This window comes from Rhyacophila brunnea, unplaced genomic scaffold (assembly GCF_057557595.1).
Source record: "Rhyacophila brunnea isolate RB1 unplaced genomic scaffold, BYU_Rbru_1.0 scaffold_6, whole genome shotgun sequence".
Classification (NCBI taxonomy): Eukaryota; Metazoa; Arthropoda; class Insecta; order Trichoptera; family Rhyacophilidae; genus Rhyacophila; species Rhyacophila brunnea.
In genome coordinates, this window is record NW_028233276.1 from 7,649,879 (window position 1) to 7,672,790 (window position 22,912).

The following is a 22,912-nucleotide window of genomic DNA, read 5'->3' on the forward strand; positions in this document are numbered from 1 at the left end:
TGAAACATTTAAATACATATTGATTTGCGATGTATACGAGTAATACCTACAAATTTACTAAATCAATCTTATGTAATACTTTTATAATACTTACTTATAATTTATTCATGACTACTTAGGTCGACTTTTATCATCCACAGCCCACTCTGAGTAGTTGTTAAACTTGTCAGTATGAACTGCGGGACTTACTTCTTGATTTTTATTTTGGTTTTGTTATGGGTGGTTAACGTCTTTTTATTTAGCAACAGGATTGACTATAAGGCTGAAATATGCAGTTATGTCGTCAAGATTTTACCTTTACGAACACCAACTGAAGGTCAGTGTTCTTGTGTTGGTGTCAAGTGGCTAGTAATTTGAGTTGAAAGTCGGACGAGATAACTCGTGAAAGTTGTATGTGCGGCCTGTTGATCACGGCCTCATAGAGCGAGAAAACTCGCTGAAGGCATAGAACCTAACGTATGTTCGAGGCATATTTATCTGAACAAAGATAATATCAAATTTTTATATTATTTTGTCAATGATAGAAATACATTTTAATGTTTTAATAATGACTAAAGATGAGGCTTTGTAAAATATTTGGTTGTACTTTGTAAAACACTGTTATTTACATTGTCCTTTGAATGCATCATTATTTTTGTATGAAGTATATTATTGTGTTGAGTTACACTTCTCTTATTAATCTAAATATCTAAGAATGCACTGCATACTATTATTATTTAAAATAATCTTGGTACCGACCCTTTAAACTTCAGTATTGTCTGACCATAAGACTGTAAATAAGTGCATCTAGTAAGGGTTAAGAAATCATTGTCCAACACAATATTATAATCTATTATAATTATATTATATTACATTCTAATAAAGCCAGTTTAATTAATATAAATTTGTGTTTAATGAAGTTCATCTCGCCGTTCCACAACAGTACGATCGTTGTTTGCGGTTCTAATAGGAAAGGAAATCATAGAAAATGAACAATATATTATTGTAAAACTTGCATTAACAAACCGGCACTTCATCTGGGTGGATGCTTTGAAAAAAAATTCTGATTAGTGCAAGTAACATTGGTTTAAAGTTTAAATCGTAAACTATTTTTATTGTTATAACAACATTTAAAATAAATATTATTAATTAAGTACATTGTAAATGTTGTGTTAAACACCGTGTACAGTGATCAATACTGGTGGAATAGCTTGTTTATACTTTCTACCCAAAGGTACGCCCCTTTTACGTAAGTAACCTATAAAAAAATTAATACGAGACGTCATCTTGAATATTACAGCCAATTAATAGTTTGCATGCAAACGAAATTGCAATGAGTCACAGGATAATTAAAAAGAAACTGCTCCAAGAATTAAGTATCATTTATGGTTATATTAATTACCTGTGTTCTGAACTATTCACATAATATATTGGTAATTAATAGATGACTATACAACATATTAAAAGCATACGTATGTATTACTTTTAGTAAATTTAAGTCCAATAAGCATTTTTTTTTGCGAATCGTAGCAAAAACCCATTGCATCAGTAATGGTCATACGAATCGTCAAACACGGTGTCCAAAATCTAATGAAGTTTTTTTCTAAATATCAAATTTAGAAAAATGAGTTTTTCTTGTATATTCAGGTACTACAGACAAATTCATTGTCATTTTTCACTCGCTGGATCAGTATTAAGTTATTATTTAATATAAACATCACAAGTTTTCTACTTTAAACTTCTACAAGAAAGTCCAGAATTTCGGTCAGAGTAGCTAATACCTAGGGGCGGCAGGTTATATGAAAGTATGGTGAAGCAGGCTAGTATAGTGAAAAAGTATGGTGAGGCGGGCTGATAATCAAGTTGCGGCAAAATATCCACGTTAACATAATATTATAAAGGTACGTTATAATGATCAAAGTATATCCTCCGTGATGCCCTGAATTTTTTTTATCGTGTCGCTATTTCTCGTAAGTTGTCGGCAATTGTTGGCCTGCTTTATTCAGTTGTATGAGAAAGCCGATTCTTTGCCCCTCTTTTTATTTAATATCTCTATGGCTAATACATTTTAAAAAGAATTGACTATTGAAATTGAGTGGAAAAGGTTAAGTAAAAAGAAATGTTTGATTTGTGACTAGATAATCGATTTTATTTTACGCATAATTCTTCTGCAACATTTCATGTGGTAGAGTGATAAAAGTAAAAGAAATGATGCGCACGCAGTGAGAACTTGCCACGCGACACGTCGTCCGTCTTGCCATGTTTTCAACTCTGTTACCCGTAGAAATCTGTAATAAAATAATATAGATAAGTAAATACAATTCATGTAAAATTGCTATACCTTTACAATGACATAATAATACACTACAGTGGACCCTCAGTTATCCTAACATTGATTCCTCTATTCTCAGATATGTAGATTATTAGTTTAATTTTTTGATATGAGATATATTTTTGTGTTGGTGTTCTTTTCCAAATTGATTCCAAAAAATACTTGATAGAAATACAAAATTGGAATGTACGTATTACTAATGACACCTATTAAATTTTCATATTACCATAACAATTTCATAATGCCATCTATTAACAATTTTAAAAATCAATAGTTTATTGGTTTGCGTCTACAATAATAGTTTTCTTTTATATCGATGAAAAAAAGATACATTAGAAATTTTATCGATGTGTATTTCGTCGCTGTAGATGTCAAGGTAGCCAAGCCACAAATTCGGCGAAAATGAGTAAAGTACACAAAAGCATTTTAAAATCATCAAAGATGCAGTGGTCAATGGATTTAAGCCACAAAACTCTTTTGACTACATTTTTTGTACATTTCAATATTCAGTGGTCAAGAGATATAACACACATAACTTCTAAAATACTATTTTTCTCAGTTATTTTTACAAAATAATAAAAAGATAACACCACAAAGTATATTCTATGTTCAAAGTTTCACCGTTATATTTTTAAAAACGAAAAAGTTCAATAAAAAATTGTTACTTTTTTGTCACACAAAATCTTTGCGCGCCTGTTTCTCAGCGATATGATTGTGTAGACTGGCTCCCTTGACATCTACGGCTACGATTTGTACTTCTATTTCAATATTGTCATTGACGACCTCCTGGCATATGAATGAATAACAATTTTATGACTGATTCCACAGTTCAAATGATATAGTGATTGTAAAACTACCTGTTGGCAACCCCAGGTGGAAGTTCAAATTTTGATGGGAGTGGCAAAAGAGATTCGTATAATTCCTGCAACAGCATTCTGGCTATGATATTTTCTTCCTCTCTTGCTGGATCCAAGTTGTCATTAATGCATATGAACATTCTGGAAAGTTAAACAACACTATTATAACAAGGAATAGTAAAACACATTATGTAAATGCTTCTACTATCCAAATAGGTCTCTCTACCCATGGATATTACCCAGTTTACACGTGCATGGATTTACTGCTTGCAGTACGTATTATTGTGGCCATAACAAGAAGATTTATGTGTAAATATGTATTACCCTGCAGTTGCAAGATTGCATGCATGAATCAAAAAAGTTCAGAAGCTTCTGAATTTTCATGCGACAGACAGTTGGGATTTTTTCGACCTGCACCTGCGCAGTAAAACGATAGTGGCAAACCTGCCGGCAAAAAACGAACTACACCGCGGAGAGACTCATTTCTCGGTTAACCGATTTTTACGAACTGTCAAATAGTACCATAAAATGATAACATTGTCTCGCTTACTCTTGAAGAATGAGATTGGCGACAGTCAGGACTTTTACATGTAAACAGTTATTGTCACGATAGTTTAAAATACACACTATTGCTGCCAATAAATCCATGCATGTGTACAAGCGCTATATATTTAGCTGTCAGACGATCACAGTATATATGAATATTGGAGTAAGATTTTGAACGCATACTAGTATGAAGTTAGTTATATTATTAATGACATAATGGATTTGCTTTGGACCCAAGGATTAGCGATGTGGAACAAAAGAAACAGTTAAGTAAAGAACGGAGACATTACTAGCGAGTGACGAATTTCATTTTGTGACAATTAGAAATATGCATTTCACACTGCCCAAGTAGATACTAAACTTGAATATCGTCGTTTCCATTGCAAAATTGTATATCTGCAAAATATGCGTTTTTGACATTTTTGTATAATTAAAACTGCAAAAATCGCCTTTACACACATGCAAAATAACACAAATTACAAAAATTGCATTTTCGTTGCAATTACGAAAACCTTTTCAGAATTGATTCAAGTGCCATACATTTTGTATTTTTATACTCCCCTGAAAACTTGAGATGTTGCAGATATACAATTTTGCAATGGAAACGACGATATGTAACTTGAAGTGCGGCAGTTTGGAAAACTAATAGTTCGCAATACACCAGCAATATGTTGCTGCTGTGTCGCGCCTCAAATTATAATTGTCGGTCTCTATTGAAACGAGATAACTTTACTAGTTTGATGGTTGAAAACATTGACTGACTAAAATGGACATACTATGTGAAACATAAAAGGACTCTGGTTCCGCTCATAATATAGATTAAATTATTTTGTAAACAGATAAATACAGACGATTAAAAATGCATTGCAATAAATGTTATTATTGTAAGTATTGTTGTCCTATTTTGCTAATATATTCACAGCTTTCCGCAGAGGTATTGTAAAAATAGATATGGAATGTACGCATTTGAAAAATAAGCTCTACCTACAGACATTGGATTAAAAGTGATTATTGCAGATTTTCATTCATGTCTTTGACTTACTCTGCTAATGTGTCCACTTTAATATACATAATATTGACACCTCCTACATAAGAGGTCCGAACTGCATTTTTGGCTATTTTGACCTTCATGAAATAATTTTAAATATAATAAAACAATATAAAAAAAATTAATTCAATCGATATTTTATAGGCACAATTAACAAATTATGATTCTAGCATTTAAATTAATGTTGTGGTGTCATTAAAATTTATTGAAATCGTACTAAGTACTGAAAAGTTACCTTTTTGAAGTACCGACCTTATACGTAGGAGGTGTCGATATGTGAGTAACTGTCTAGCCATTATTTGGATGAAACATAGCTTTTTCGAAATTGTTTTAAAACGTGAAAATCAGCATCCTTTATAATATAATGAATCAATGTGAAATTAACCGCAACCACAAACTTTAATTTTGGGTACAGTATAACCTCAATTATCCAGACTGATGAAGATAGTTCGGATAATTGAAAAAATAATAAAACGTCTACCTTACCTCTAGAATAAACTTTTTTAATATAAATTTATTTTCAAATCATATGAAACTATTGATAATGAAGTAACCCAAATAATCTAAAATTGGGATAATCAAGGTCTGGATAGAGGAAGTTCTACTGTAGTTTCATTATATAATAATATATTTATCAGGAAACATGTTTAAATTTAAATGGATATAGATAGCATAAAGAAGTCTTTATTTCTTACTTCGTCTCTCTCCTGATTTCATCCAGAGCGGCCACGGCTTTGGTGACATTGGAAGACAGCATAGCAAAAGCCGCTCGACCGATTGCCGGGCGCGGTCTACCCGCCATATTGTTGCTATTCAACGAGAGAGCCGCCATTAGTTGCGTCTTCAATGTGGGGCAATCCATCACTAGTGATTTGCTGAGAGTTGGCTGGAAATTATAGTGATTTTTTAGTTCTTGTACTGCCAGAGTAGTTGCATATTATTACTGTTAATTTTTGGTTGATTGTCATACCATATCAGAGTCCAAATATCTCTCGTTGGGCGGCGTGGGAATGTTTCTATGTTCATCTCTTTCGCACACCTTCGCGGCCATCTCTAAAGAATGGACTGCTTCGGCAGTTAGAGGGAGACCACGTGTTCGAGTCAGTACTGTTCTTACTTCTCTGTCTGACCATGTCCTGGAAAATAATGATACACTTAATAATTTTATTGGAAACTATAATACACTGTGTGATATTACCGTTGACTCTCAATTTACCGGGGTCGAGTTAAGGATTTACCACAATAAACAAATGCAGACAAAAACTTTATCGTAATTATTGTTCCCGAACAATTAAATCTGTTGTAGATATTATATGGTTGGAAAAATACTTTATGTGTTTGAAAATTAAATTTTGTGTTTGTATTAATCCTACTAAGAAGTGCTAAGTGATCCACTATTATTATCAAATTTTTACTTTTCCTGTCGCAGCGTTTGTAGGCTGCAAACGTTCAACACGTGTACAACTTGGATAAAAAATTACTGCACATAGTTTTGAGTACTTTCACATCATATTATGGGAGATGGCGTTTTATAAAGAGAGTTCATATAATGGGAATGGCTGGAGTAACATTCAACTTGGTGAAGAATGTCTGGGACTCAATCAAATGCTACCTATTTGACGCTTGCAGTCTGACGTTGACGCTTTACGGCATGGTGTTAAGATCCAACATGAATAGTGCACATTAAACTTTGTCAGTAAAACGTATTTATTTTCATTGAACTAAGACTACAATGTGTAGATAGTGTTTGTTAGTTTTTTTTTTAATTCAATTAAACCCTGCCTAATCCAAGCCATAGTAGATAATAGTCAAAAAATATTCGTTTATCTATTAAAAATATCTAAAATTATGCCATTAAACCACACATGATTTTATATATTCTATAGATAGAAGAATATTTTTTATCAATCATGGTTTGGTCTAGACAGGGTTTAAAGAATTTTAAAAAACTTACCAACACCATCTGTAATATGTACTTTAAATTCAACGAAAACAAATAAATATGATTGAAAAAGTGTGCACTATTTTTGTCAGTTCGCCCATAACATATTTAAACTATTATGGTTTGGTTTGGGTTGAATTTTGAAAACTAACCAGCGACAACTGTAAATTGTATTCCTAGTCCAATGAAAATAAAAAAGAGGCTGTCAAAGTTTAGTGTGCACTATTTATGTTGAATCTTAACATCCTACCTCCACCCCTTGCACACTGCTTTACGGTAGTGAGTCATGGCACCTTATGAAGGCTTAGAGTAACCGTATGCTAAGCTACAGATACTGGGTGTTCGAGTGGTATAACTATAGGAGTAACGAGGAGATTAGAGAATGAATCATGAAACCTATCATATTGAAAGTGACATTGGACCCTGGCTCGGCCACGTGCTACAGATGCTTCAAGAGAATTTAAATCTGGCCAGCTTGTTTTTCGCGTCTTGGAAAGCCTCTAAACACTATCCACAGAGCATACACGGCGGAGCTATGCGATGGTGGGATAACCTGGGATGATGCAAGAAGAGTGGCGAGTGACAGGGATTTTTGGAGGTGCCGTATGGCGTTTGACAATATAGCGGATATTGTCAAAAAAGAAGAATGTTTTCATTATGTAATGTTTTGGATTAACCGGGAATCAATTATCTGGCAAATCGATTTCACTATCTGCTTCGGTGAATTGAAAGTCAATTACAGTCCAATTGTTTACGGAAAATAATAGTATTTAGATTAAATTTCTTCTTTAATATTTCGCTATGTATTATTAATAAAAGAAACATTATGTACGTCAATAGGGTATGAACGTAAGTAAAATTGAGCAATTGAGAATTTCTACGAACGACGAGTGATAATGAAAGTTTTCGATAAATCAGTTTAAATGACGTACCGTATTGACATTGGAAAGGAAAAAGGGCGTAATCCACACAAATCAAATTTTACATGAGGGATAAAAACGTTTTTGTTATGGTTTTTGATCAAAATTAAAATAGATATAACTTTGAAAAGCATGATAATTAATAATTTGGTTTTTATATTTCTAATCTGATTTTAATTATTGAGTTAATTAAAAAAAGTTGTTTTTACCACGTCACGTCACTTCATTTTTTTTTATTTTTTTATTTCAGCTAAATTTAGATAATAAATCGGCATTTATAGTTTACTTCCTTTAAACACAACATGTATTTAGTCATGTAAAACGTTATTATGCAATATAACCTATTTTGAAAAAACTGAGGGTTACGCCCTTTATCCTTTATACAGTTGATCAATATATTTGTCTATATATTATTTTGAAAAAAACACTTTCTGATAGAGTATATGATAACCAATAGAAAAAATCTTTTTTTGAAAAAAGTAAGTCACCCCGACGGGGAATCGAACCCTGTATCTCCCGAGTATACGCCTCATCCGTCGCATTTGTTTAAAAATCGATTGCCAAAGTAGCTGATTTGGAAGGAACGCTGATGGGTAGGTATAGTAATTGACCAATAGTTAAAATTTGTTCGCTATTAGTATGTCACGCCGTAGCATAATGGTAATGCGACGGATGAGGCGTATACTCGGGAGATACAGGGTTCGATTCCCCGTCGGGGTGACTTACTTTTTTCAAAAAAAGATTTTTTCTATTGGTTATCATATACTCTATCAGAAAGTGTTTTTTTCAAAATAATATATGTTCAATAATCAGAATGATATATTCTTAAATCTTGTGAATTATTCGTTGAATAAAAGAAATAGTTAATTATATTTGTCTATATTATAGCGAAAAATCATTATTTAATTTCAATAATAGCACAGTAATAGAAGAATTACAGTGGTGACGCGCAGCACGTATCACATGATTTTTGAACTGGCATACCATCATCTCAAAATGGAGATCTCAGTAAAATGCCACTTTTCCGAAGAGGGCACAGTAGTTTTATTTTATTTTATTTATAAGAATGAAGAACATTGTAGTTGTAACTAAAAGACTTTGCATTGCATAGACAAATTTTATTTTATATTACTTAACAAACTTGGGTAGGATCTAGCAGCAGGACAGGACCAGGAGTGGAGGAAACAAGGTAAGCTTTACATCCAATTAACTGCAAACAGATTGAAATGGTCATTAAATAATATATACAGACATTTGAGAACATTCTTATTCAGAAATTAATTAAAATAATCAACAGAAATATGTAATTAACTCACCCGCTTTTGTCTGTGTCGAACTGATCGAAAATCTCCTCCATTGTCAGCTGCTTGGTCTCTCCCATCAGGTAATGATAATAAGAAAAGGCGAATTGAAAATCGTTTGCCCTTCGGAACTTATTTCTGACGGTGACTTCAAACTCGTCCCTGAACTTGGTCTGCATATCTTCGATCACCTTCTTTTCCAATAAGAACGGAACGTGCGCGGGGACTTTGCGATTATGGAAACCATATATTCGGTTGAAGATCTTGTTTGTGTGGATCAACGACCTGGCGTAGACGTCCAGCTTCCTCGTGTCTTTCACCTTGCCCTTCTCGTCCGCATTCAATATGCCTTCGTTGTGGAATTTTTTATTTTTCTTTCTTATTTTCTTATCAGTCTTAATAACGTTTTGGTTGAATTTCTGCACAACGTTGCTCATATTGAGTTCAACGTCTTGCGAAGCTTTAACAAGCTTTAAAATTAGATCTGATTTAATTGTCTTATGAACCGTTTTCTCAACTTTAGTCTTGAGTATTTCATTTTTAAATCTAGTTGTCGCGTTGAAATTTGTAGTAAAACCTTTCGTATCGTTATAAAACGATTCATTATTTAAATTAGTAATATTATTACTTGGCGTAGTCAACGTGAGACTTTTTAAATAATTTTCTCTGACTTTTATCCCTATAGGTTGAACATTTTTAATATTGCGCATAGTAATCTTTGATTTATTTTCCTTATGATGTATTTTATTTCTGTGATGGTGATGGATAGGGGCTTTGGTAGTTGGCTTTTTAAAAAATTTCCCGATCGATACGGTGATCTTTTTTCCTATATCTAAATGATTAATCTTAACATCACTGGAAGACTGAGAATTATTCGCACTAACGTCGTTTCCGCTGTCACTCGGTGCGTAACTTTCTTCGGTCTCGACAACGGCACTACCCGCCAGTAACAATTTCAATTTGTCATGTTCTTTAGCCTTATTTAATTTCAATTCATTAGCTGCGTCATCGACACTGTTAACCTTTTCATCATTATCTTCAGCATTATTAAAAACATTTAATTTCCTACCGAATCTACCGGCGTAGATATGCTTTCTTCCGAATAAACCTACTTGTCTACCATCATCATAACTCTGCTTGGTTTGTCTACCTACTTGATTATTAATTCTATTTTTTGGATGATTTTCTTCCCGGAAATCATGATTATTTGTTCTTAATTTACCTTCGGCATCTAAGCCATTATAATGTTTATTTGCTTTTTTAAAACCTATATATTTGTTATAATTATTTTTGGTTAAATCTACATTAATATTCCCATTACTCCGTTGGTCACTGTCGTCATAAAAAGCAATCTTTCTCCCTCTTCTCCCTTGGACCTCATTCTTTTTCTCTAGTAACTTATTCAATAAATCCTTATCTTGCAATTGCTGGGTTTGCAAGACTTTCGGATCTAAAGCTGTTTCATCGACTCCCGGGTACCGTTCGAAGTTGTCTTTTCCTTCGCCGTAGGGATTTTTCTCATCGTCTTCGTCGAAGAATGGATTATCAGCATAGTCTCCGAGGTAGTCGAAATTGTCACCGGGTCCGTAGTGTCTATTTTTTTGGTCGCCCGTGCAGTCTCCTCCGTCAAAATCGCATTCTGTAATATCACACGCGTTGTCGCAAGAACTGTCACCTGAAATATGCACATCGATAGTGAATTTAGTAGAATTAGAATTATCAAAAAATTTGTGTTCAGTATGTGACGTCATACTTATATGGACTACCAAGTATAAAATTTATAAAGTTGACCAACTACTACATTAATTGAGGAACAAATACAAAATCGTCAAAGAATGAGCCAAATTTCTTTTGCTTTTTATAAAAAAATCGCAGTACTATAAACCATGCTAATAAAATCACATATTCTAGTATTTTTACTATAAATGGTAATATATATTTCGAATTTGAACACATGTCACACATAATTTTCACAATAATAGGTAATTGATTAAAGCCGTATGCGACATTATTGCCCCTCTGCATTTAACATAATTCATTCAACAGTTACCAATTTCTAACCTAAAAACGACCAAGGACATCCTTGGGAGCAGTCAGGAACATTCCAAGCGGTGTAGACTTCATATCCGGTGGTTGGAGTGTACAAGTCGCTCATGTGAACAGGTCCCCCGAGGAATATATCATCGTTCAGATACAAAAACCTCTCCGATAAGCCTGGTATTCTGAAAAACAAATATAATGCTTAGCATAACATTCTCGCTGGAAGGTCGATTGGCTTTCCTTTGCTGCTTCATTCCACTACAGTCCCTACACACATTAAGGTTCAGAGGGGCAAACTATAAAAGAGACATGTAAAACAGTCAGTAATGACACATTTAATCCAGGATTTCGTGGTACCTGATCGAGAATCAATGGAATGGACACTGTTTATTTACATTGCCGTATTGGTGAAAAATGCTTTGGTACTTTATGAATACAGATTTGAAAGCAGTAAATACACATTTACTACAAATTATTTACAAATAACATTCACTGCTAACCAGTTAATTACTAGTTAATTATCATGCTAATAGTGTCTAATTGCGCCAGTCGCGTTGTCAGCGCTAAATGAGTGATAGATGTGATTAGTTGAAGATACGTATGAAGTAATTAAAGATAGTCTCACTTGTGCAAGAACGATTCAATGGCTGGACTGGAGAAAGTTGGAAGTAGATGTTTTGGAATGATGTCTTCGTGAGAAACGAGGACGAGATGCTCCCCGTGGACATCCAACCACCACGGGATCTGACCGGCAGTCACCACATATACACGCCTGATCCACGGTGCATACAACTCCAGAGATCTGAAAGGATACAATAATGTATACCTATGAATATTGAAGATCTTAAGACATCAGAAGTAACGTCAAATATTGCGCAATGAAGAATATCGATGCATAGCGCACAGATATTGTATGACCAGTTGTTACTGATATTCAGTATTACACACAAAACGCCCGTCTGCATTATACCTTTATGCTGTAAAAATATTGCATGTCCGAATAAGGTATTTGAGACGATAGAGGATTATATTATAATATGGAACGCCATTTTGTCTTCAATTTTAGATTAATTTGAATCTTTCAATTTAGTTTTTCTCAAAAATACAAAATTAGGCATATAGCATTTGTGCACTAACGTGCCTTCACAAAGAAAATTATTGTAAATTATGGTTCTTAAGGGGGGACATGCTCAGCGTAAGTCAAAATGGAGCTTTTATTCTATTTTAAAAGCATGATCCTGGACATACCTTAAACGTTGTAGATAATCTATTTATATAATTTTGAAGCCTTATTATCCTTTATATTTATTTTAAACATTTGATGATGGTCAAAGACATAGCTTATAATTAGTATCTAAGGTATGTCCAGGATCATGCTTTGAAAATAGAAAAAAAGCTCCATTTTGACCCACGCTGAGCACGTCCGCCCTTAAGGATTTACATAACCCGTACTCTGGATAACATTAAAAAATAACATGTGGATTTATGTCAAATGCAGGACTAACTCGGTTTCAGAGGAGTTTTAACAATGACTCATAGTGGCTATATAGCAATTTATGCTAAGTCAAGACCAAGATACGTATATCTGCTTGTGAACAAATGAACATCGTATACAAGTTGTATAAAAACTGTTCACAAACATTTGAAAAACAACATTAGAAAAAGTATGGCCATATTTGGAGGAAAAAGGAGTTTCATCGGAAGTAGCGATGCATGGACTTGTGTATTGTTGTTTTTATTTAAATTTTTACATTGGACTGTCCAAACTATATTTATTTAGCTGCAATGTTTCCAGGTGCGGATGTGTGGAGTTTCAAACGATTGTATAATTTGTATGCGGAAAATTATGTATCGTGGCCTGGACTAGACCATCAGAGATTAGACAGTTAATTAATAAGATAAGAGTAGCCTAACCTTAGAGAATACTTCAATTCCTGCTTATCGTCATATCTGGATGGTGCCAAATCGTCTTCACCTTTGATACCTTCAAGAATAGAGTACTTCCTCATCTGCTCAAGCAAGATGGGATCAGAGCCGTTGACCCACGTGTAGACGGCGTCGATGGGCTCGCACGGTTCGCAGATGGAGCCGATGTTGTCGCAGCATTTCCCTCGGCAGTGGTTACTGTGGTTGCTATCAATCAATACGTAGAGCTGTAAAGAAAAATAAATCATTACAGAATAATTGTTATGGTGAAACTTTGAGTTTATTGAGAAACACACAAATTATCTCACGCAAAAAATGTTTATTGACGGGTACAGATGTACCACCAACTTAAATATATGATAGCAAAGCCGCAGAAAGATTACTAAGGCTAATGATTCAATTATCTGCAAGTCAATTCACATTCTATACTCAGTTGTAACAAATTTCACATTTGTATTTTGAGACTTGTCAGTGGTGCACAAGCTTTTTGAAAGAAGGGCCAATTTATCCATTTTCTAATTTTTCACGGGCTGCAAAGGGTAAAACTGTTGAAAAATAATGATATATTATACTAGATGAGATAATACATTTAATGTTTTATTTTTAATTTAATAGGTACATAATTTTATCAGCAACTTTAATCACTCTCCACTCTGCATTATGTGCACATTTGCAGTATGAAACTTAGTAGTGAGATTTCTGACACTGCATACTGGGAGCAAGCATTTTGATGTCAGGTTCAATGTTTGTGGTTGCTATGCACAGTACAGCACTAAGGTTATCATTGTTCAAGCGGTTTCTGTGTTGAGACTTGTTTAGTTTTAATAAGGAAAACGCTTGCTCGTAAATGTAGGTGCTTCCAAAAAGACTTCCACAAAGTGCAGCCTTATTGCGTAGGGTGGGAAATTGCTCTTCAGGAAGAAATTTGTAAAAGTTATGCAGATCGCCTTCCTGATATTTCGATCTCAATTGATCGTTGTTCTGCAAATCGATCAACTCTAGTTGCAATGATGGATCGGCCTCGTTGATGGATACTGAGAAGGGGTTGGCAAATATCTTAAACAAGTATCTGTTACGATTAAAATCACAAAATTTCCTTTCAAAAGATTCTTGAATTCGGATGATGTGGCTAGCATACTTCTGGCTGGAATCAAAGCCATGTGAGGGAAACATTTCTTTGCAGTGCGGAAAGTGGCACAATTCATTTTCTTTCAGCTGTAAATGAAACAATTTAAATTTTTCCGGGAAGGCTGACACATAGACTATATTTTCCATGGCTTAATTTGTGTTTGAAGTCAGAGAATGGACCTAATAGGTTGAGCAAGCGGTTTACATTCATTTCTCATATAAACAAAAACAAACCTTCTCTCTGCGGATGCCCATATTATGATCTTATTAGGATTTGTTATGGTCAAAAGAGAAAGAAAATATGGTTTCCTGTTATAACCCAAACTCTGATCTTAAACTATGCGTTATATAAAAATGTCTTTAATATTATTGGGTTTTTTGTTCGTTTTCGTTCTAATGGACACTTCAATTGTACGTGTATTATTTTCTTGTCTTTTAATAAAATAATTAAAGTGTAAACAGGAACGACAAATAAAAAATAACTTACACATTGAAGTGTATCAAATATTAACAGTAATGCTATTGGGTCTGTTAAAAAATCACGCAGGACATTGAACTCGATTTCATTTGTTTACAATTCAAATTGGCACTTTTTGCAGTGGTGTGAATTATGCCGCAAAGCCTTAAATAGATAATATGGTCCGTATATAAGAATAAACAATATCAAACTAAAAAAAGAATAAAGATGAATAAATTAAAAATGATAACACGTTGTTTCTCTCAGGCACAGGAATTTACGAAATAGTTTCTGTTCATGAGATGGAATATCATTAACCTACGCAATAGAGTATGATTTCATAATAATAGCAATGAAAATGATTTCAGTCTGGCGGCATCACAGAATACAATATTTTGTGTCAGCAATTTCAAAATAGCATTGTTTTACGTTTCACTAAGTTCACATACACATTATTAAGCAATCTATTCAATTAGGTAGGCAGAAAATTTATAGCTTTGGCCTATTGTCATTTTCATGCACAGGCAAAATACTGCCAATTAATAGGTGGGCGTTTATTATCCAGGCAAGGTAATTTGGATGAATCTATTTATACTTGTTATGTTGGTATGATATTAAATAGATGTTTTTCAACAGAATATTGGTATCTACTGTGACAGCATATAATTATATCTAACCATAACATTATTATTTTACAGGAGAGCAAAAACAAAGTTTTCAAATTGGTTAAGCATGGAATTTTAAAATAAAATTAGAATACTTTTTTAATTTGTATTTACCAAAGAGGTTGCATAAAGCATTGTACAGATCAGTGGTGTACAACCTATTTGACAGAAGGGCCAATTTATCAATTTTCTAATTGTTCACAGGCCGCAGTGGGTAAGTGTTGTGAAAAAAAATAATGATATAATATTATCATGGCCTCCACATCCTGAAGCAGGCCCCCAACCTACCCCTAAGGTTAAGGGTAGTATGATATTCTACAGTACTGTTCCCTAAATGGTATTCTGCGGAACCGCAAGGTAAAATTAAGGGTATTCTATGTATTATTAGGACACTATTACACTTGAATTATTGAGTTGTCGGCATTCGTCATCATTAGGTTTAGGATTCTTAGTTATTTAAATACACAACCAAATATCAAAAATATCTATCTATTTCAGACAATTTTGAAACATTTAAGCCCTATTTGTTAGCACCTATTTTAAAATATTTTTGGATAATTACATATTTTTACATATTCTAGGTTTAAGCACATATTTTCACATAAACACAAAATTTCAATGTTCCTGGACCAAATAAATAGTGTCTTAAATAAAAATACTGGACTTCAAACGCTGCAGAATATTAAAGCCATTTTGGAAAATCCATCAGATTCCTCAGACGTTTCAATTTTTTTTAGTTCAGAAATAGTTTCATTTACATACGCAATAATAACATCTGTAGAAGTGGAAAGAAGTTTTTCTGTGTATAAAAATTTGCCAAGATAAAATCGTCGAACATTAACTTTTGAAAATTTGAAGCATTGTTTATTATTTATTGTAATAAAGCGTTTTCTGTTTGTGAATAATTAATAAATTAAACTGTTGAAATATAGATGATTTATTGTAATAGGTACTTATTTAAATTTTTAGCAGAAGTTCAGAAACTTCTGAATTATCTCGCAATAAGTGGTACGCATGCACAGTAGAACGATAGTGGAGAAGCTGCTGGAAGAAATATGAACTACACCACACAGAATATTTTGACATCTACCGATTATCTACAAACTTGTCCGAGCCTGTCCGAACCTATCTCAATCTGTCAAATAGCACCAATACGATGACAACATCGCGTCTCGCTTACGTTTGAAGAATGAGATTGAGACAGTCAGGACTTTGACGTTATACACAGTTATTATTAAACGCGATAGTTTAAAATACACACAATTGGTGCAAGTAAATCAATGCATGGGTACAGGCGCTATTATTCCGTAATGCAAATACATAATATTATGTAGAAAACTTCACATAAGAAAACAGAAAAACAAGAAAACTAAAAAAATTACTGTACAATTTTAAATTCACTCAGTTGATTCCATATATGTACTGGATTTGGCAATGGATGTTATTAACCCGTTTCACCGTGGAGCATTTAATTACCACATTTAAATAACATGCTAATTATATCTAATGAGGACACAACGACTTCACATGCAAAACATGTTTGAAAGGTACCGGAACAAAAGCATTAACATTAAAATCCAAATGCATCCTGTGGAAGGATTGATATACCTACTCCAAAAATAGGGAAGGTTGCATCAAAAACACTTCAAATTATTATTTCATAAAAATAATACTACAATGTATTAACTATCTTAAAAAACGGAGAATTTTAAATGTGATATAATTGGGTCTAAGATCAATAAATATACTTATAGATTAGTTTTATTGCTTACGATTCGGCATTTTTTTTCGTCTTATCATTTATTTTATTCGTAAAGTAATCTTTTAATTATTCTTTACTGTGTTGTATTTGTAGGTCTGACATGGCGGGAGGCGCAAGAATTGGCGATGGACCGAGGGAAGTGGCGCGAACTTGTGCTTGCCCTATGCCCCAATGCTGGGTCGTGACAGGGTTGAAGAAGAAGAAGATTTGTTTGCACGATGGAGGTCTACAATTCCAACAAGGAAGTTAATGTATATTTTCGGGTTTTATCAGAACTTAATCATGAGTATTTAAAGTAGGTGTCGAAATATAAGTTTTAAGACTTACAGTTACTTAGGCAGCGAAATACTCCGAACTGTCATCATTTAGAATAATTAAAATTAATAATCAAATAGTATGTAGGTACATAATAATGAGACATCAGCGCATCTATTCTATACACAAGACTGCTATCGGCAGCTATCGAGGGTAGTTTTTCATGTTTGTATCGAAGTATTATAATTGGTACAATAAATTAGCCGTCTAAAGAGGAAAAACTGTCTATCTCGCTATAAAATTTAGCACATCCAAGAGAGGTGCTCTTAAAACATAGCACTTATTGTAACAATTACAACTAACTTATTGTAATTGTTACAATAAGTGCTAATACATCGATATAAAAATATGAAAAACTACCCTCGATAACTGTCGATAGCAGTCTTTGTTATAGAATAGATGCACTGATGTTTCATTACCCTCCATCACCCTTAAATATAGTGGGAAATAGAACAATATTTTTTAGTTATTACAGCCATATTTTTTAATATACTAATCTACAAAATATTGCTTTGTCAACCAATTCAAATGCACTAAAAACGTTCTTGAATCAAGTGTTGTGATCATGGCCCCCACAAGGAGGGGGGGGGGCGCTGACTGGGCTCTAGCCTGGGGGCCCGGCGTTGCAGTTCGAGCAGTTAAGTGAGATAAACACACACCACAAATTTGTTCTAATAGTAAAAAAAAGTCGAAAAAAGGAGGCGCAATATTAACATTTAAAAATATGTTGTCATGCGGTACAACTTGATTTAATGTGATGATTGATAGTTACATGTATAATTTTATGTTATAATTGTTTTAAATGTGTTTCCTGACTAATAAAAATAGCTATTTATCCAGTATGGCGAAGGGTCACACGTTACTTGACTACCACAAAACGAGGTCGCAATCAGTACTTCGTAATAATATGAGTGCCGACCACTCAATAATTCAAAGGAATTTATTTAAAAATACAAAAAAACTCAAAAATAACTCTTTATTTTACCTCTTGGAACCGTGGGGTTCCTCAGAATACCATTTGGGGAACACTATTATTGTAGCACACTGCCCTTAACCTTAGAAATAGGTAGGGGGCCTGCCAAACATCCTGGCCTTGGGGTCCGCTTCAGAATGTGGGGGCCATGGTTGTGATACATTTATAGGTTACAATACGTTATATCAGAGAATAATATTATACTGTTAAGATTTTGTTCAGGCTATGTCTACACTATCTCAAATCCATAATTTTATTTAAAGTAGAATTAATAATGAAAAACAGTAATCAAGAATTAAAGTGAAATTCACATGAATTTGCTTTGGTTGTTAAATAATACTTTTTATATAATAATTGCTAACTGACATCCTCCAACGCATTTTTAAAACATTATAGCGTTTCCGATTAATTTTTATACATTTTAAGAATACAATAATATAATGTTGCAATATTTTATCTCTAGTTACGTACATTGCTAATTGATGTAACAATCTTTAATATTACATGCAATTTAGATATCCAATTGTTACACGTAATGCTCACATCATTTTGACACTAACCAAGAGTAACCGGGCACTTGGTGACTTTGTATGTAATATTTTTAATGATAAAGATATTTTTTGCATTAGAATAATAATTCTATATTATTTTAAAAGTAAAAACATAATAATGTTGCACTCTTTTTAAGAAATCATAACAGTTAGTCATGATTGAATTGTTAATATAATGAATATCATTGAAATTTGAAATGATAAATAAATGTTACATATTATTTAAGATAACCTTTGCTTCTTCACAGGATTTACAATGTAATAAATTATATATGTGTCTAAATGACTAATTCACATCATTGTATTGAATTGATTTTGGGTGAATTGATATACTTAACACAATAATAATATGGATTATATTATAACTAGTAGGTAATTTCATAGTCTTGGAAATGTCAGTTAAAAAAATACCAATGTCATAACAAACAGGTAGAATTAATTGTATTTTGTTTTTAGCCGTCATCACATATTTTTTGCAGCGATCATTCATGGGATAATGTGGTAAAGTGTGGTGTTAGGTGTATGAATGCAAACATCGCTGTGTGTCGAAAATTTTAGGGCTAGCTGACAACGTTGCTCGGAGTAAAAAAGATGATATTTAATATCTTGGGAACAGAATTGTCAGATCGGACATTGGATTTTGCTGAAAGAGTCGGAAGCCATGATGTTCCTTTAATATTTTTGGGATTCCTGTGTATTTCGATGGCTTCTTTCACTAAGTGTAAAAAGTACCTTTTGTTCTAGCCCAGTATCCCAAGTGATTGGCAAATGCTGATGTTGTATAATCTTTTAGCCGATATACTTACTCTCACATTCACTTATACGCTTTTTAATGGCACATGAGGTCTGGCCATTTTTCTTTTTTTAAGATCTGAGATATTTAAGGTCATAATTGCCTGTCGAATCCATAGGCTGTAAGTCCTCTATTGGTTCTACACCATATCTAATCTTTGATACTGTTACAAAATGGAGACAGCCAAAAAACAAATAACCATAAACGTCTGAACTCAACGTTTTTAGATGCGACTTTATTGTACATTAGTACCTACATTGTTTTCACGAGTAATTTATTTAAATATAATTGTTGATTTTTGTGTGACGCTCCTCTACAAAATTCTATTGTTTATGGTCCTGTTAAAGAACAAGTTGATAGGAATTCATAGCATACAGGAGAGGCAAGTGGCCAACTGAGAGAATTCCATACGTGAAGAATGACAGAGTAGGATCAACGGAAAGACTATTCTTTGCTGAGACATTATTTGAATGGGTGTACACAAAAAAAACAACAAAAAAGTAACCTCGGTCTTGGGTTTTGTAGACTATAAAATGGATATGCACACATAAGTCTAGGATTCATGCAATCATTGCCATGCATAGAATTCAGTCAATTCAAATAAATTGGATTTCTGATTTTAATACATAACTTTAATTGAAATTAGATTATTTCAGATGTAAATTGTGAGATAAAAAAAATGTAAAACCAGGAATTGAATGTAGTAAACTGAAATGGGTCTGCAGAAATTGCATGCAAAATTAGGGCTCCACTGTATTAGAATTTTTGGCAAGATTTGGAACGCAGTAAAGAATTTCAATTGCAATTTATGGGCTGGTAATTGGATTGGATCAATTCATTAACTATCATATAGGTCTGAGATATTGATCATGTGTTCCACTGATTGTCGTCAGAAATTGATGGGTTTGGAGGCAAAAGTAATCAGAAAGATTCTTGTGACAGTCTGTGAAAATGGAGTATAGTGATGCCGGTCTAATCACAAACTGTATAGTGTTTACGATGAGCTGGATATCATGACATTTATGAAGATCCAAAGACTGATAGGTGATAGAAAAAATACATCCTCGTTAAAGCGGTTAACGTCGACAAAGTTAAGAAAATAATCTCCAAACTCGTGGCCTGTCTTACTGGAAAAGCAAAGGAAAGGAGATAGTGGAAAGCAATGTTGGAACCAGAGCCCACACAGGGCGATGGTGCCATTAGTGATAATGATGAATTATAGGTATTACGTTGATATCTTCAGATTGCGGTCAATAGTGTAAAATTAACTATGGAGCAGATGTATTGCCAAAGTTGCTGTTGATTAGGTATTAATTCTTTACTGCTCGTCTATATCCATATCCGAGGAGAAAAACTCTTTTAATATTTTGCACGTTTTTAAAATTCAATATAGAAAATACCGCGCACAATATTGACTGCCCATTCGTATTGTTGTAAAATTATGCGAATAGTATGAATGAAAGAAGTGATAAATAATCAAGTATCTGTCATTTTTAACGAAACGCGTGGTAAACATAGAGAATATCACTAATGTAAATAAATAATAGGATATAAAAAAGTGACGTCTCTTACCTCTAACAAATGAAATGCGACGATGAAACAAATTAGGAATAAAATCACAAACAGTATCAAAAACTTATTTGATAGTATATCGTATAATCTCCGCTGGAGGCATTTGATCCTTGCCATAACTGAAACGTCTTCATCTTATCAATGATTTAATTTTTTTAAATTCACACACAGCAACCGCGGTGTTGACATTTTACGCGCAATGTTGCAACACGAAGGAAAAATTCTCCATTAGTAAAGTATAGACTTAAAAAAGGTTTCCCTGAAACAAAAATATGTAGCGGTGATACTTAAATCCATTAAAAATTGACACAATAACAACAATATTAAATTTAATTATTATAGACTAGCTGAGCCAGCTGGCTCTCGCCAGTCTGTCTCGCTTGGTCTTGCAGACAGCTTTTCGTCAAAATTACACGGCATTGGATTTTAATAAAATTGTGAAGATATAGTTTTCCTTTCGGGATGGATTTTCATTCACCTCAGACAGTTTGACATTTCGCTGATTTTGTCAGTTTTATTTTGATTTGAAAGTCATCACTGCCAATATAAATTTGAGGTCATATCCGTAGTTTAATCTGGAGTCTATCTAGCCTTCAGAATGTCGTCTGATACTACCTCAGGCTGCTAGTCCTAGCAGAACAGCTGACAATCGTCGATTGCTATTACTGATATTTTGATCTATGTGGAGGTATATTAAAATAATGTTTAGTTAAATCACGTGCATTTAAATGTGATCAATTATATAGGTACATCTCAATCATTCAAATATAAAGCAATATAATATATGATTATCATAAAAAGCGATCCAATATAACATGAATATTAATCTCCCACGGGTCCCATTTAGAAAATGAAAGGAGTTTTACCTACCGATAAAACTCTCATTATTCATGTTGACTTTGAAATCCTTGAGAGAGGGTTTGCCCTTTCTTCTCCGCGTGAGGTTATATTCTACTAATTTATTTTCCTTTTTCTTGTCGTTGGTCATTCCTCCGTTTTTATTTACTGGTAATACCTGCGCGTCCATTTTTTATGTATGGAGTTTGGGACCCCTTTGTCTTCATTATGATATGGCTCAAGGAACCAGGTAGAAGTTACCTGGACTTCAAAGTCAACATGAATAATAAGAGTTTTATTGGTAGGTAACACTCCTTTCATTATTCGAATATGACTTTGAAGTCCTTGAGATAGGTATCTGTTTGTTATCACCTGGTGTTGGGTATGCCAAATTCCTGTATGTGACAATGATTCATTGACGAGGTATAGACCATCGTGACTTTCAATGTATATGGTTGAATAGAGAAGTTAATGGGTTCTTTTCCCCTTCTGATGGTGGTGTGTTCATCGTTCTCTGATAGTTGTCGTGAAATGTCGTATCACTACGCCAGCTACCTCTCTTTAAGATATCATTTATTGGGTATATTTACAGTTTAAGGAAACCACCACTGAGCGGACACTGCCTGGTGGTTCTTGTACCCCTGCTTCCAACAGTACTGACCTTATCCAATTCCCTATAACTGTCATGGTGGCTGGTTTTGGTGGTCCTCTTGAAGATATAAATAATTCCGAAATATCCCCACCTTCCTCTCTCCTTGGGTTTGACATGCAGACGAGTTTCCGTAACCAGAATACTGGGTCGATGTTTTGACACGTGGAAGTGCTTAGCTTCCATTCCGATTGACGATGCTTGGCGGTATCTTGTATTTGCGTCAAACATTGGCCATACAATTATGTAGGTAGTCACTTTTATCCACTAATCCATTGTCTACTATTACTGAGTAGTGTGAGGTCATGAACCCTTCGTC

General features: G+C 33.7%; 1 protein-coding gene across 1 annotated transcript; it reads right to left on the minus strand.

Moving 5' to 3' along the window:
* Window positions 1-2,107: 2,107 nt before the first annotated feature.
* On the minus strand, window positions 2,108-21,318 carry Gnptab (N-acetylglucosamine-1-phosphate transferase subunits alpha and beta). The gene is made up of 9 exons (XM_085956874.1): window positions 21,108-21,318; window positions 12,880-13,118; window positions 11,591-11,767; window positions 10,987-11,147; window positions 8,941-10,600; window positions 5,733-5,898; window positions 5,458-5,648; window positions 3,169-3,309; window positions 2,108-2,267 (listed from the first exon to the last, which is right to left on the minus strand). Exons 1-9 carry the CDS (start codon window positions 21,222-21,224, stop codon window positions 2,114-2,116), a joined length of 3,006 nt encoding a protein of 1,001 aa, XP_085813000.1. The 5' UTR covers window positions 21,225-21,318; the 3' UTR covers window positions 2,108-2,113.
* Between the last annotated feature and the right edge of the window lie 1,594 nt (window positions 21,319-22,912).

Bases quoted from the DNA above. Each gene is read 5' to 3' on its own strand.
- Gnptab (XM_085956874.1), bottom strand. From the start codon at position 21,224: ATGGCAAGGATCAAATGCCTCCAGCGGAGATTATACGATATACTATCA. The intron at 5,649-5,732 runs GTATGACAATCA...TATAATTTCCAG, and splicing joins GATATTTGGACTCTGATATG to CCAACTCTCAGCAAATCACT. The intron at 3,310-5,457 runs GTAAGAAATAAA...TTAACTTTCCAG, and splicing joins GAAATCAGGAGAGAGACGAA to AATGTTCATATGCATTAATG.